This window comes from Mytilus californianus, unplaced genomic scaffold, assembly GCF_021869535.1.
Source record: "Mytilus californianus isolate M0D057914Y unplaced genomic scaffold, xbMytCali1.0.p SCAF_20, whole genome shotgun sequence".
Lineage (NCBI taxonomy): Eukaryota > Metazoa > Mollusca > Bivalvia > Mytilida > Mytilidae > Mytilus > Mytilus californianus.
In genome coordinates this window covers 448,607-464,297 of record NW_026262669.1, presented here as the reverse complement: position 1 = coordinate 464,297, position 15,691 = coordinate 448,607, and the positions used below count along the sequence as shown (strand labels likewise).

At 31.1% G+C, this 15,691-nt stretch overlaps 1 protein-coding gene and 1 long non-coding RNA gene across 18 annotated transcripts in view; both read right to left on the bottom strand.

The window, feature by feature from the left end:
* The window catches only part of LOC127731659 (tight junction protein ZO-1-like), a 611,031-nt gene that overhangs the window by 483,149 nt on the left and 112,191 nt on the right, over positions 1-15,691 (bottom strand). For 12 of the 17 annotated variants that reach the window (XM_052240413.1, XM_052240421.1, XM_052240424.1 and 9 more), the window contains 4 exons: positions 13,961-14,095; positions 10,420-10,631; positions 9,467-9,610; positions 82-5,687 (listed from right to left, as the gene is read on the bottom strand). The exons of 3 other annotated variants lie outside the window; for them this stretch is intronic. In XM_052240413.1, coding sequence (XP_052096373.1) covers positions 5,584-5,687; positions 9,467-9,610; positions 10,420-10,631; positions 13,961-14,095 — 595 coding nt within the window. In that variant the 3' untranslated portion in view covers positions 82-5,583. Of the gene's footprint in view, positions 1-81; positions 5,688-9,466; positions 9,611-10,419; positions 10,632-13,960; positions 14,096-15,037; positions 15,062-15,691 lie in introns of those variants that run through there. 2 more of the 17 variants (XM_052240418.1, XM_052240419.1) reach the window with 2 other exon arrangements.
* LOC127731674 (uncharacterized) lies at positions 10,945-12,225 on the bottom strand. The gene is made up of 2 exons (XR_007995681.1): positions 12,115-12,225; positions 10,945-12,062 (listed from the first exon to the last, which is right to left on the bottom strand). It is a non-coding gene; the product is annotated as an uncharacterized LOC127731674 (long non-coding RNA).

The following is a 15,691-nucleotide window of genomic DNA, read 5'->3' as shown; positions in this document are numbered from 1 at the left end:
GTAATTCATTGCAACCATGGATATAAATGCTTTAAATCTAAGACAAGAGGAGGGGGAGTCTGGTAAAAAGAAGAACAATAATATCTTTATAAATTTTATTAATCATGATAATATGTAGTTAACAATGGTTTGGATAGGAATAATGATGGATAGATGTACAAATCACACTTTATAATAATTATAACACCAGTTAGGGATCTTAAATAAACTGTTGACACAGAGATATGTCTCCCCTAAAAAGGACAATCTGATGGACAGCAACATTGCTTATTAATTCAGTCGCTGGACCATGATCTAGTTGGCAGGGCCTGAAAATGGTTGACAAACAGTCGCACTGTACAGACAACTGGGACATAATATATTGTTAGCATACTATACTATTCCCAGCTGACTATAAATGAAAATTAAGATACAGGACATGTACTTTAATTACTCTTACTTCAATAAGCAATTTATTTTTGTGTTTTTGTGAGTAGAAAAAATAAATTTAATGTAAATCATTGTTAGAATTGAATCCTGGTGTAATTATGCCAATTTTGGGAAACAATTCATTGTTTTGTTTTCTATACATGACAAAATCATTGGAAAAAAGCTAATTTTCCCCAAAAATTGCACCGATTGAAAGATTGATTTTACTTCTTTTCCTTGCTATTAATTAACCAAGTACCATAATGTCCTACCACAGAGTAAGTAACCTGTAGAAAAATAATATACTCCGGATCAAAGGTAGTAACCTGAAAATGGTCTATTAACCCCCAAAAAATAAGTATAAGGATTCTAACTGGTATCATATTATAAAGTGAAACAATAAAACTTTATCTTCTTTGTATAAAACTCTATTTACAATGTGTTATAACTAATATAATATCACTTAAATGTAAAACTTGTAAGAAATATAAACTTTTGTATAAAGCACAACCATGGTAACAACAGAATAACAACCAATCAAAATTCATTTTAGATTTTGTTCATAATAGCAGACATGTGTTGCTAAGTCACACAATACAACCTTGAAATAATTACTTTGATCATTATATATGTACATTATCTTAACCTCAAATTAGTACTATCTTTTTCAATAAAGAAATTATGTTACGTGCCAATGCACCAGATCTTGTGAGGAGACTATCTCTTTTCCCTTTAAAATCTCTCCATTTTGACCTATCACTTTTTTGAAAATTTCTCCCTCTTTCATCATTTGAGTAGTCTTGATAGTATTGTATGTGAGTGATTTTCACTTTTTGCTCAAATAATGTTTATTTGTATTTTAAAGACATCGAAGGTCATTCAGAATGTTGTTTTAACTTATCAAATCCATGTATAGGTTATTATCATCTGTTTGTGTTGAAATGTTTAAATACTTTGAATCTTAATACAAAATTTTGAATCAAAATATGTCTCTCACTTTAAAGATCCAAATGGTTGGCAGGTATATATTATAATATATAAATAAATTATTCTGTTATGAATATTCATAAGAATGCATAGAATAAATCAATACATGTTATAAGTCTTCATAAGAATGCATAGAATAAATCAATACATGTTATGAATATTCATAAGAATGCATAAAATAAATCAATTCTTGTTATGAATGTTCCTAAAAATGCATAGAATAAATCAATACAATTTAGAGCTAATTAAATCAAGTTAACTGCATACTCAGGTGTAAACAGATTTTCACATTTTAAAATTCCTGAATTTTCTTAGAACAAGGTTTGATTTTCATGTTTTTATATTCAACCTACCAAAAATCAACAACTTTTCAGTTTTTATCTATAACCTTGTTTAAAGGGTGAATTCAAAACAATAAGTAGATAGTTCTTTAAAATAAAAAACTCATACTATTATCTCCCCTTATGTAAAATAGTGGACTGGTCCCCTGGTTCTATGGGCTTTCTTTTTCAGAAACTACTGAGGAATGGAGTAATTTTTCATCTTTTACTGACAGAAAACACATAAAAGAGGGTTTTTTTAAACTGACAAAACTTGAGTTAAATGCAACCATCCAAACTTTTTTATGAGGGTTGATATGGTCTGTGTTGCAAAGTGCCAGAAAACGAAAATTCCTTTTTCTATGATGATATTACGCAATCTGGTCAGTTGGTTCATTGTTTACATAAATTATCAAAGTTGCAATCAGTTGTTCTATGCCTAGGCCTACTAATATAAAGCACAGAATGGACCAAGATCAAAAGATTAAAAGTAAATCATGTCCCTTGAAATAACTATTTAAGAGAGAATTGGCTTAACTCATAAATTTGTTATTCTTGCATAATATTGAATTCTTAGCAAATATAGATATTTAAATCAATAGTTTAAATGAAAAGTTTTACTTTTCAATAACACATTCAGCAATTCATTATGCAAAGATATTCCAGTAGTAAAATATTTGAAAATAAAAAACAATTTAAAAAAAAAGTATTACAATTTAAAACGTTTTCTCTATACACTGTACATATCTACCATTCTTAATGCAACATATAAACAGCAGTCTACTTTAATTCTTTGGCACAAACAAATTGATCACATTGTAAATTCAGAAATTTTTGTGATGTACATTTTCAATTTGAAAATTGCAACAGGATAGGTATTGCGAAAAAAATAAAAATTTGATGAAATTTTCATAAAATCACTATAATTTGTCTCTAATTTTCAAAGATTTAAAAAAATCCCAAAAAGAAATGCAAAAAACAATTTCGGAATTTAAAGATTTTACATATCCCCAACTTTACATGCTTCTGTTATGGATGTTAACCATGTTTACACAAGGACATTGTTTCTCGTATATGTAACATCTAGTCTACCATAAAGTATTTTCTGATCAGAATTGTAAAGCACAAAATGTGTACCTATATTTTATGGTCTTCTTTAAAAAAAAATCACACTATGGTAGATATGGTTTTACTTTGTGGGATATTAATAAGTAAAAATACATGTAATTTTGAATTAATAAAGCAAATATATGATTTATTAATACATTTTAAGTTCTCCTGATAGAAATAATATACAGAGTGAAGATGTACAATATCAAATGGGCAAAAATGCCAAATAATAAGTATGGGGCATGTTTATATGGAGAAACGAAGGGGTGAGAATATGCTATTTCCTATGTTTAGGGCTATTCCTTTAAAATTGATTTGAGAGGGTAGGAAATGACTTTCAAAATCTCTCCCCAACCAAGATATTTCTTTTTGTTATTTTACATACATCAAAAGGATATACAACCATAAAGAAAGGACACACAACCCATGTACCAAGCTAAATAAAAGATGGTGTGGATGGAGGGTACTTGAATTCTGTATTCTTTGATTTTTTAAGCCATTTTTCTCTTATTCATTATAAATGTTGCCTGTTACTCTCTACTCTTTATATTTTAGCACACCATTATTCTCTATTCTTTTATTTTTTTGCCTATTTTTCTCTATTCTTTATATTTTTTGCCCTTTATTCTGCATGTTTTGTTAATTTTTCTCTACTCTGTAAACCCCATCTGGACCCTCATAAAACTTCCCCTCCTACTCCTTACATTCATTTTAATGCCAAATTAATGGAATAGCCCTTAAATAAACGCTACCCCCTAAATCCATTCTAATGGAATAGCCCTTATATAGATAAATCATCTAGCTATGGGTTTAAATATACTGTTCCTATAAACTATAAAAACTGAATTACAAAATGTATTGCTGCAAATTATGTATTTGTTCTTTAACTGAGTATTGTTTGCTTTGATGATAAGGGGAGATAACTCCCAACCCCTGAAATCTTTCTGAAATGAGGCAAAATAATAATGTATGTATTGGGAATATGGTGTAATATAAAAAAAATACTGTGGAAAATGGAAGTCATATATAAAAAACAAACAAATATTAAACAAATCTCTTGATCAAATCTTTTAATAAACACAACCAAGAAATAAAATAATTTCTTGATCAAATCTTTTCATAAACACAACCAAGAAATAAAATAATGAAAAGCAAAACAGTCTTCACAACCTCAATAACAATTCACTTACTAAAGGTAAGTTCTTTACACATTGATATCCATTACTAAAGGTAAGTTCTTTACACATTGATATCCATTACTAAAGGTAAGTTCTTTAAACATTGATATCCATTACTAAAGGTAAGTTCTTCACACATTGATATCCATTACTTAAGGTAAGTTCTTTACAAATTGATATCCATTACTAAAGGTAAGTTCTTTACAAATTGATATCCATTATACACATATTTAAATAATCTAAATTCTGTATAAAATCTTTGAACTTAAATCTAATTACATGATCAAGATTGTTTAACTTAAATTTCATTACATAATAAACAATGTCGAACTCAAATTTCATTACATAATAAACGTTGTTGATCTAATATTTCATTACAAAATAAACAATGATGAACAAAAATTTCATTTTATAAACAGTTTTCATCTGTTGAAAAAAAGTTTATAATGACATTTTCAATTTTGGCACTTTTAGTTGAAATGTGAATGTCATTACATATTATACTGGTAAAAACAACATATAGATAATCCCTTATTTTTTGTTTCTGTAAGGTTAGTACTACACAATAAGGGAATGCAAAAAAAAACAACAAAAAGGACTTTAAATAAAAACAAGGTTCAGAAATTTTTTATACTTATGGAATATTTGTTACGACAAATACAGCAATGGCATGTGAAATATATTCCCAAATAGATCCCTTGTCGCAATAAGACTTATTTGAAAAAATAAACTGTTGACATAGAGATATCTTTAAATTCTAAAATTATTTGGTTATATTTAAATGTATGATAGCAATGTAGAATACAATTTACACAATATTATAATACATTGACTAGGAAACAAACTGGTATGTTCCTCTCTATTTGCTAGCTGCCTTACATCTTATAACAGTCCCTTCCTCATACAGCAATCAATTTGTTTTATTAGAGTGATCTCCCCTTCCTCATTCAAAAATCATACTTGTGTTATAAGAGTGATCTCCCCTTCCTCATACAAAAATCATATTTGTGTTATAAGAGTGATCTCCCCTTCCTCATACAACAATCATATTGTTTTATTTGAGTGATCTCCCCTTTTCTCTTTCAGCCATCATATTTGTTTTATAAGAGTGATCTCCCCTTCCTCATACAGCAATCATATTTATTTTATAAGAGTGATCTCCCTTCTTCATACAGCAATCATATTTGTTTTATAAGAGTGATCGCCCCTTCCTCATTCAAAATCGTATTTGTTTTATAAGAGTGATCTCCCCTTCTTCATACAAAAATCACATTGTCCTTTCTCATACAACAATCATGTGTTTTATATGAATTATCTCCCCTTCCTCACACACTAATCACATGGTATTGTAATTTTATAATTGCTTTTAATCAAATTGTTAACTATTTTTTTCCTAAATTCTGTGATTCCCTTCCTCAATCATTATGTTTTTTTATAGAAGGGATTCCCTACCTCAATTTGAATGTTTTATGAGGGAGGGACTGAAATATAAGCAGTTTGCATCATGATCTATTTATAGAAATCAGCTGTATTTTTCACTTTTAACAAAGCGTCTGTTCCTCCATTAATGATTGTCTTGTTCAGAAATGATCTACTAGTACAGAGACTTTACTTTTACCGACTCGTCCTTGTGTTACTCCTTCTGTACCAGCCAAGTTCATATTCTGCCACTGTGTTGGCTGACCTATAAAAAAAAATCAGAGCTTGTGAGCACTGAGGGTAAAGATTGCTTTTATTTGTTGGCTGACCTGTAAAAGTCACGTTTAAATTAATGATGTATACACAGTAATTGGGCTGACAAGAAAGAAATAAAATTTGTGTTTTGCCTATTGTTTTCTAAATTATTTTTTTGGGACATAACATAAACAAACAATTGTAAATTAAAAGACAACAATGAAATTGGTTTAGTTCTTATGATTCATTGGCTTTCAACATCACATGATAGAGGTGAGTGAGGTTCAAAGAGGAGATGTTAGATTGGTTGATTCAACATCACATGACAGAGGTGAGTGAGGTTCAAAGAGGAGATGTTAGATTGGTTGATTCAACATCACATGACAGAGGTGAGTGAGGTTCAAAGAGGAGATGTTAGGTTGCTTGATTCAACATCACATGACAGAGGTGAGTGAGGTTCAAAGAGGAGATGTTAGATTGGTTGATTCAACATCACATGACAGAGGTGAGTGAGGTTCAAAGAGGAGATGTTAAATTGGTTGATTTATGACATCTCATATTGAAATTGGTGAATAAGTGAGTACTGTGGATTTCATAATTATTCGTTGGATACCAGATTTCGTGGATTTCGTGGGTACAGGTGAACCACGAATTCAAATGTTCAACGAATTACAAATTTTCTATAGGCTTTGTATGCAGAGATCAGCATAACCATGAAATCAAATATCCACAAAAATGCAAGATTTTCACAATCCACAATAAAATGCTTCGCTGGGGCGCAGCTTGATACGACCGCAGAGGTCGAACCCTGAACAGTTGGGGCAAGTATGGACACAAAATTCAAGCTTGATACAGCTATGACTTTGGATTGTCATTAAATATTTGACACAGCATAGGTTTCTGACACAGGATGAATGTGGTGTAAGAACTGGAAAAAAATTATTTTACCTATTATGGTGGAATATCCATAAACTAAATTGTTTGTTAATTTCAATATATCAAAGAATATGTAGAATTCAATGTTTGATGTAATGTAATAAAGTTGAAATTTGGACCGTTTTTGTTCAATGTGGACCAATTTGGTAACATGTATAAATAATCAAAAATCTAAATATATGGGAGCCCATTTAAATACATCATAAAGGTATTAAAATAGAAAGTGACATCATAGTCATGGCTAAAAATAAACAAAAATCCTTAATCAGCATCATTTAAAGTAATATCTAAAAATAAAATTCCTTTGTAACCATAAAAGCCCATTTAAATACATCATAAAGATATTAAAATAGAAAATGACATCATAGTCATGGCTAAACATAGCAAAAAACCCTTAATCAGCATCATTTAACAGTAATATCTAAAAATGGAAATTACATCATAAAGGTATTAAAATAGAAAATGACATCATAGTCATGGCTAAAAATAAACAAAATCCTTAATCAGCATCAGCAACATTTTATAGTAATATCTAAAAATAAAATTCCTTTGTAACCATAAAAGCCCATTTAAATACACCATAACAGATATTAAAATAGAAAATGACATCATAGTCATGGCTAAACATAGCAAAAACCTTAATCAGCATCATTTAACAGTAATATCTAAAAATAAAAATTTCTTTACAACCATAAAAGTAAAATAGAAAATGACATCATAATCATAGCTAACAATAAACAAAAATTTTTTTTATTGGCAAATTTTAAATGGAGTTTATTATACTAAAACAATAAATTTGCAACCATAAACATGATAAAACCCCATTTAAACACATCATAAAAGTATTAAATAATTCAACTACATCATAAGGCTATAAAAATAGAAAATGACTTCATAGTCAAGGCTAAAGGTAAACAAAAAACCTTCATCAGCAAAATTTTATATTGGCAAATTTCCAATGAAGTTTATTACACTAAAATTGTTGGCAAATTTCCAATGCATTTATTAACAATAAAGTTATTGGCAAATTTCCAATTTACATAATTTAAAAGCAGTGTAGATGAGATATTTAAATGAGTTTGAATTACCAACCTTACACTGCTTTTAAATAATGTTCTTTACTCAATTATTTGTCTATTAAAATGGAAACCCTTGTTTTTTAACCTTTTTTCCCCTTATTCCTTAAACATTAGAGCCATAACAACCCAACCCCCCCCCCCCCCCCAAAGCCAATTATTACTTTCCAATGTAACCTAAATTTCCAATATACATAATTTTAAATTTCAATTCCTCATGATATATAACCGTATCATTATTATTTTCTTTCATATATAAATCTGAAACAACCATCTTTAAATGGAAAATTTTAAAGAAAAAAAAAGGAAAAAAAAAAATCCTACCCCCACACATTTTTTCAACCCCCTTTTGATTCATCATCCCCCACCTCAATCACAACCTCCAATTTGTGGTATGGTACATTGCAATACAATTTCACAGAGATCCATACACTTGAACACAAGTTTTTGTTGCAAACTAAAAAAATCCTTATTTTCGACCAATATTTGGCCCCTTATTCATAAATGTTTGAGCAATTAACCCCAAAACTCAATTCCTACTTTCTCTTCGTGATAAAAAATAACTAACTTAAAATGTAAATTTTAAACAAAAAAAAAAGAAAAAAAAATTACCCCTTTTTTGACCCCCACCCCCCTTATGATTCATCACCCCCACCCCCCTTTCCCCCCAAACCAAGCTCAATAACAGCCTTGCCTTTGTGGTATGGTACCTTGTAATACAATTTTAGAGAGATCCATACACTTGAACACAAGTTATTGTCTATAAACTAAAAAATGCTTATTTTAAACCCCTTTTTAGGCCCCTTATTACTAAACGTTTTGGGCAATTACCACAACACTCAATTCCAGCTTTCCCTTTGTGAAATGGAACCTTGTAGTAAAATTTCAGAAAGATCCATACACTTACACACAATTTATTGTCATGAAACTAGAAAAATGCTTGTTTTTTGCCCCCTTTTGGCCCCTTATTCCTAAAATTTTGAGGCAATTAACCCCAAAATCAATCCCAGCATTGACCCTTTGTGATATGGAATCTTGTGGTACAATGTCAAAGAGATCCATATGCTAACACACAAGTTATGTCTGGAAGTTACAAAAATGCTTATTTTCGGCCCCTTTTTGGCCCCTAATTCCTTAACTGTTGGTACCATAACCCCCAAAATCAATCCCCACCTTCCTATTGTGGTATTAAACCTTATGGTAAAATTTCATAGAGATCCATTCACTTAAACTAAAGTTAGAGTGCGAAAACCATTGTGTATTCGGACGACGACGCCGGAAGACGACGACGACGACGACGACGACGACGCCAACGTCATACCAATATACGACCTCAAAATTTTTTTGCGGTCGTATAAAAATTGATACCCATGATAATAAATGAATCCACAGTAACTAAAAATTATTATTTTTGAAAGACTTACAATGAGACATTTATTACTAGATGGTGTTTCTATATCTTTTAAACTGACAGAGGCATTGTTAATGAACTCTTTTCAAGTGAGGTTCAAAGAAGAGGAGATATTAGAAGTGGTAAAACAGTCCCAGAGTAGTTACTCACTGAAACACAACTGGGGTGGTTATAACTCATTGAATCAAGATTGTGGCAATAATTACTCACCAAGGCACTATAGGGAAGTTGTTACACACAAGGGAATAGTTCTTTACCTGAAGAATCACTTAGACTTTAAAGCAATTAATCAGTTCTATGGATAGAATGAGGCACAATGGGGGAGATGTTAACTCACTGTGGCACATTTAAGGAGCAATTACTCACCTGATGGAGAATCGCTAGACTTTAAAGCAAATGACCAACTCTCTGGATTGACTGAGGCACAATGGGGGAGCTGTAATTCAACTGGTAGTAGAAATTTCAAACCATGAGGCCCACACATCACAAGGGGGGATAATAAGGTCTCACCTGTAAAAAAAAAACATATAAACTAAACATGTGTTCATTACTTTGTGTGCACAAATAGAGAATTTCTGTATATTTTGAAGATGCTGAAAAATAAAACACAAAGCATAATCTAATGTTTTTATCTGAATGGAGGTCACAGACTTTTGGCAGGAAAACTGACCATCCTAGTCATTTACGATCGGAGTCAAAGGCACCTAAAAATCAAATGGGGAATGTGTCCATGGGACATAGATGATGCCCCTGCTTGCATAATATAAAGGGACATAACTCAATAACCGTAAAAGTGACACTACCCAAATTCATACTTGATCGGAGTTTTGTTGTAATATGCATTGTGTAGAAGTTTCATAACATTTGGTTGAGGCAAATTTTAGTAAGAGAACGGAAACGAAAAATTCCTCAACTTTTTCATTTGTAAAGGGACAGAACTCCATAACGGTAAGAGTGACAACACCAAATTCAAACTCGATCTGTGTTTTGCGGTAATAAGCATTGTGTATAAGTTTCATAACATTTGGTTGAGGCAAACTAAAGTTGGAGAATGGAAACCAATTTTTGGACATACAGATGTACAGACAGATGGACAAGGGTAAAATTTAATGACCCCTCCACCCCCTATTTTCGTGGATACTTCATTTCATGGTTTAGCCTAAATTTTCCAACCAAGCACAAAGAAAATATTGACATTTAAATTTGTGGTTTGCCACTATCACAAAATTAACGAAAGTTGTTACCCAACAAATAATACTGAATCCATGGTAAATCTATGATTTTTTTTCATTCTCTATATTTTATAAGGAGTTACCTACCCTTTTCTTTATCTAATGGAGGAAGTATATTATTATCACGGCAGACTTTGAAGTAGATTTCCTGTTGTACACCTTCTGGGATGGCACCAGCTGGTATGACAATACTGACCCCTGTCTCTGGAGATTCCAAAACTCCTCCCTGATGGTCAAATGACCCCCTCGCCGTGGCAACCACTGTATGATTCTCATCCAGCTGATGATCATTTTTAAACCTAAAAAATAATATTAACAAAAATTATTTTCCTTTCTCAACGTAATAAATCTTCATAAATTTACATAGATTACATTAATAAAAAAATATCCCCACCCCCAATACTGTTTAACTGTACCAAATCTCAAATATTTGGCCACTGACATAGAAAAGTAATTTTTCTATAAGAAAACATAATTAAAACAATGTAATGATACACAAATGTCAATTTACACAAAAGCTACTGTAAATTCAGAAATTATTGTGAGGTTTTTATTAATGCAAATCATGCGAACTCATAATCTATGTGCAGATATTTGCATTAATAAATGATAATTATATTCGCATTTTTGTTCTTTCTTTAAAATGCAATGATTTCTAAATTTACAGTATTCAATAACAACTGTCCTTTCATTTGATATATTCAGACATCTAACAATTAAAAGATAAAATCTTCTTTTCATTTTCATCCCTGCCAATCATTTTTTAATCATTGCAACAAGAATTTCTAAACAATCAATAATATTTTAAAATAATAAATGGGGAATGTGTCCATGGGACACAGATGATGCCCCCGCTTGCATATTACGTTATAAAGGGACATAACTCAAGAACGGTAAAAGTGACGCTACCCAAATTCATACTTGATCTGAGTTTTGTTGTAATATGCATTGTGTATGAGATTCATAACTTTTGGTTGAGGCAAACTAAAGTTAGAGAACGGAAACGAAAAAATTCAGCAATTTTTCCATTTGTAAAGGAGCATAACTCTAGAATGGTAAAAGTGACGCCACCGAAATTCAAACTTTACCTGTGTTTTGAGGTAATTAGCATTGTGTATAAGTTTCATAAAATTTGGTTGAGGCAAAGTAAAGTTACAGAACGGAAACCAATTTCAGGACGTATGGATGTACATATGTACAGACGGACAAGGGTAAAATTCAATGCCCCCTCCATCATGACAGGGGCATAAAAATATATTTCTATTGAAATAAAATTGATTGTAAATTGTTCCTACAAATTTAAGCATAGCATTGTCAATACTAATACAACACACTACCATAATTTCTTTTCAATTTGTCAATTCAAAGGATTTACCAACACTAATAGAGTATGTATGTTTAATAAGGGTGGACACACAGAAATGTCTGATCTGCATAAGATAACAAATGTGATATATAGTTTATGTTATCATTTCTTGACTTTTTGTTATAGATTTTTTTTTCATTAAAAATATGAAACTAATGTTGGCTAACTGTAAGTCTATGTACTACATTTTAAAATATAATAAAAACTCTTTTTATTTAAGTTTTCTTTACATCTTATGAATGACAGATTAAAGAATTAACAAGTCTTGTCCAGATAAATAATCTTTAAAACCCATTACAGTGAAACCTTTCTAAATGAACCCTTCAAATTCACATCATGACTTATGTTACTGTGACAATGAAACCTTTCTAAATGAACCCTTCACAACATGACTTATGTTACTGTGACAGTGAAACCTTTCTAAATGAACCCTTCACAACATGACTTATGATACTTTGACAGTGAGACCTTTCTAAATGAGTCAAAGTTTATTTTCAGATTATCTTGTGATAACATGAAGCAAAATTATTCCAGTCTAAGAATTATAAAAAAATATATGAATTTTTTGTTGTAAAAATTTAAAGAGTATGCACTGTGCTTCCAGAAAAAAAGAGTTCACTGTAGACAGGTAACCCGTTTACTAAGGATTTGGTTTAGAAAGTTTTCACTGTATTAAATAGTTTTAAAAAGCAGCAATCACAATGTAAAAATTCACAGATTATTGTTCTTTAAAGGCCAACACATCACTTTATCAGCAGAACTCTTTATCCCAAGCTATTATTTTTTTAAAACCTTTAGGTCAAAATGAATGAAGCAATCTGATTCGAGGTTTCATGGCTATACTGTAATAGCAGAAATGATATTAACTCATAAAACTAGTACAAAAAATCTATTAACATTAATAATACAATAGCATTATCAGTTTGCAATTATCAAGTTTGTATTAAATCTGGAAAAGTGAATTCCTGTATTCTATAGTCAAACATGCTTAAAATACAAAGTAAAAGGCAGTGATTTGTAAAGGTGAATTTAGACAAATATGACTTGTAAAGGCAGATAGGACAATTATGACTTGTATAGGTGGATTGTACAATTATGACTTGTAAATGTGGATTGGACAATTATGACTTGTAAATGTGGATGGGACAATCATGACTTGTAGAGGAGGATAGGACAATTATGACTTGTAAAGGCGGATTAGACAATTATGACTTGTAAAGTTGGATTGGACAATTATGACTTGTAAAGGTGGATTGGACAATTATGACTTGTAAAGGTGGATTGGACAATTATGACTTGTAAAGGTGGATGGGACAATTATTACTGGTAAATGTGGATGGGACAATTATGACTTGTAAAGGTGGATTAGACAATTATGACTTGTAAAGGTGGATGGGACAATTATGACTTGTAATGATGGATGGGACAATTATGACTTAGAAAGGTGGATGGGACAATTATGACTTGTAAAGGTGGATGGGGCAATTATGACTTGTAGAGGAGGATATGACAATTATGACTTGTAATGGTGGATGAAAATATCTGACTTACAAAGATGGATTGGAAATTATGAATTAAAAAAAGTGGACGGGAAATTATGACTTGCTAAAGTGGAATGGACTATTCTGACTTAGATATCTGTACCAAAAATTGACATCAAAATTTAAAAAGCATTTATGATGACTTTGTTAATGATCTGAAATCATCTATTTTTTGCCATGGAAATATTAAATTTTTGCTGCTTTTTTTTGTTATGGTCCAGACACCTTTCTAATGTTGGATTAAGACTTTAAGGGAGCTACCATTTGATTTTTATGGGGGTTGGGGGTGGGGGGCTGGGCTAGGGTGACATTTGAAAAAAAGGCAGGACAGGAGTTTTGAGTAAAAAAAAAAAAAGGCAGGTTGAGCCACTTGGCAAAAAAAAAGGCAGGGTGACAATTTATGTAAAAAAAAAGTCAGGATTAACTAATAAAAAAAAGGCAGGACCGAGATTACAACTAAAAATAAAAATGCAGGACAAAATTTTTCAGCCTAGCCCCTCCTCCCCCCCATAAAAATCAAATGGTAGCTTCCTAAGACTTATAAGGTTGACATGAAGATGAGTGCTTATTTTGGCAGAATACAGTCATTTCACAATGTTTCAAGCCAGCAGCAAACTTCTAAAATTAAAATCTCTGATTATTTCATCAAAAGCAAAACATAACATGCACAAACATTCTGCAACTCAGACACTATAAATATCTACAGTTGCTGGGGTCTTACCCACTGATAACAGTTTCAGACTGAGGCTCATTCTCAAGGAGAGGAGTTTCAGCCTTGTCACATGACTCAACAGGAGGTTGCAATGCATTTTGGTTAGTAGTAGTAGTGCCTTCACCCGAAGATATAGGTTCAGAGCTATACAGACAGAAAATACAGTATAAAACATTGAAAATAATTTATGTGGGACATGTCAGATGGAAATCTTTCCATTCAAAAATTTAATTCTGCTAGTGTGCATAAAATATTATACTCTGGATTTTACCAAGTGACCTGATGATACAATGCAGGCATACAAACTAGTATTTAAATCAAAAAATGTCATCAAACTTTGAATTCCATCCAACAGTGTCCCTATCAAATGCAAAGTCAGAAAATAACTAAATCTACTAGCAAACATAACTTTTTTAATATCATACCAAAAAATAACACATAGATTATTGTCTCTAAACAATTCCAGCATCACCAGTCTGATTGTGTTTATACTATAGGTCTTAATAAGGACTGTAAAAATGTCCTTGACCTAAAACTTTGATCATTTTACCATTACAGGAATTTTCAAATTTTTTCAATAATTCCTTTTTATTGTAAAACAAGACTAACCATTCAATTCTATGACAATATAGGTCATATTTAAGATTATCGCTATTTTTCGCATTTTTCCTTTGATCTTTTTTTGTGATAATTTTTCATATCACTCTACTCACTTGAGATAGAAAATTATCATCAGAAACTAAGAGCGCATGTGACGTTGTCAATGTAAACATCAACAACGTCATAGGCAAAATAGAGATAAACAGATTATCAATGGTCTTTTAAACTTCAGGATGTTTCTCGGCCACAGATTGTAGCTCAGAGAAACACCCTCTTGTTTGAAAAACCATTGATAATCTATAAGTATATAAAAAAGTAACTACTCTGTCTCATCATAACATACAAATAATTATGCATAGAATTCACTGTAAAAAGCCATTCCAAAGCAGTCACACCATAGTTTAAAGATTTTTTCTTAATATGGCCTACAATGAAGCAAGGTTTGAAATAAAAAGAACAAATTAAGAAAACCGTATCCAGAATTACCTTGGCCTTTTGGTTATAAATTTACTAAAACAGAATTAAACAAAGGTGTGGAAACTTTCACAGAAATCCATGCACAAGGATCTACGAAGAAATTCACAATATATCATATATCTTCATTCTTACTCAGAATTTGTATTTTTTCATTAGTTTTCTTTTGTATTGTAAGGCTGATACCTCATTGACCTTGACCTACATTTAAGTTTAGTCATAATTGCAAAAAAAAAAAAATATAAGTTTCCAACTGTGGATTCATTGTGGATTGAGGATAAATTGTATTTTGATGGGATATATGATTTGATGGTTTAGTCAAAGTCTCCGTACAGACATACAGACATACAGACATATAGATAATTTGTACTTCGTTGAAAATTTATATTTGTGGTTTTCCTTTACCCACGAAATACATGATAATTGGTATCCAACGAATTCTAATGAATCAACAGTATTTAAAATATTTCTCAAATCTTAACTTCACTAATAAATGCACAGGCACTTGTTTCTGTCAATGGGGGGTTTACTATCCACACTTGTACGAAAAATCCTGATTTTCGTTCAAGTGTGGATAGTAAACACCACAACCCACCCCCCCCCCCCCCGCAGTGCCTGTGAATAAATGGTATATAGTAACTTTAGAAATGGTATATTGTAACTTTA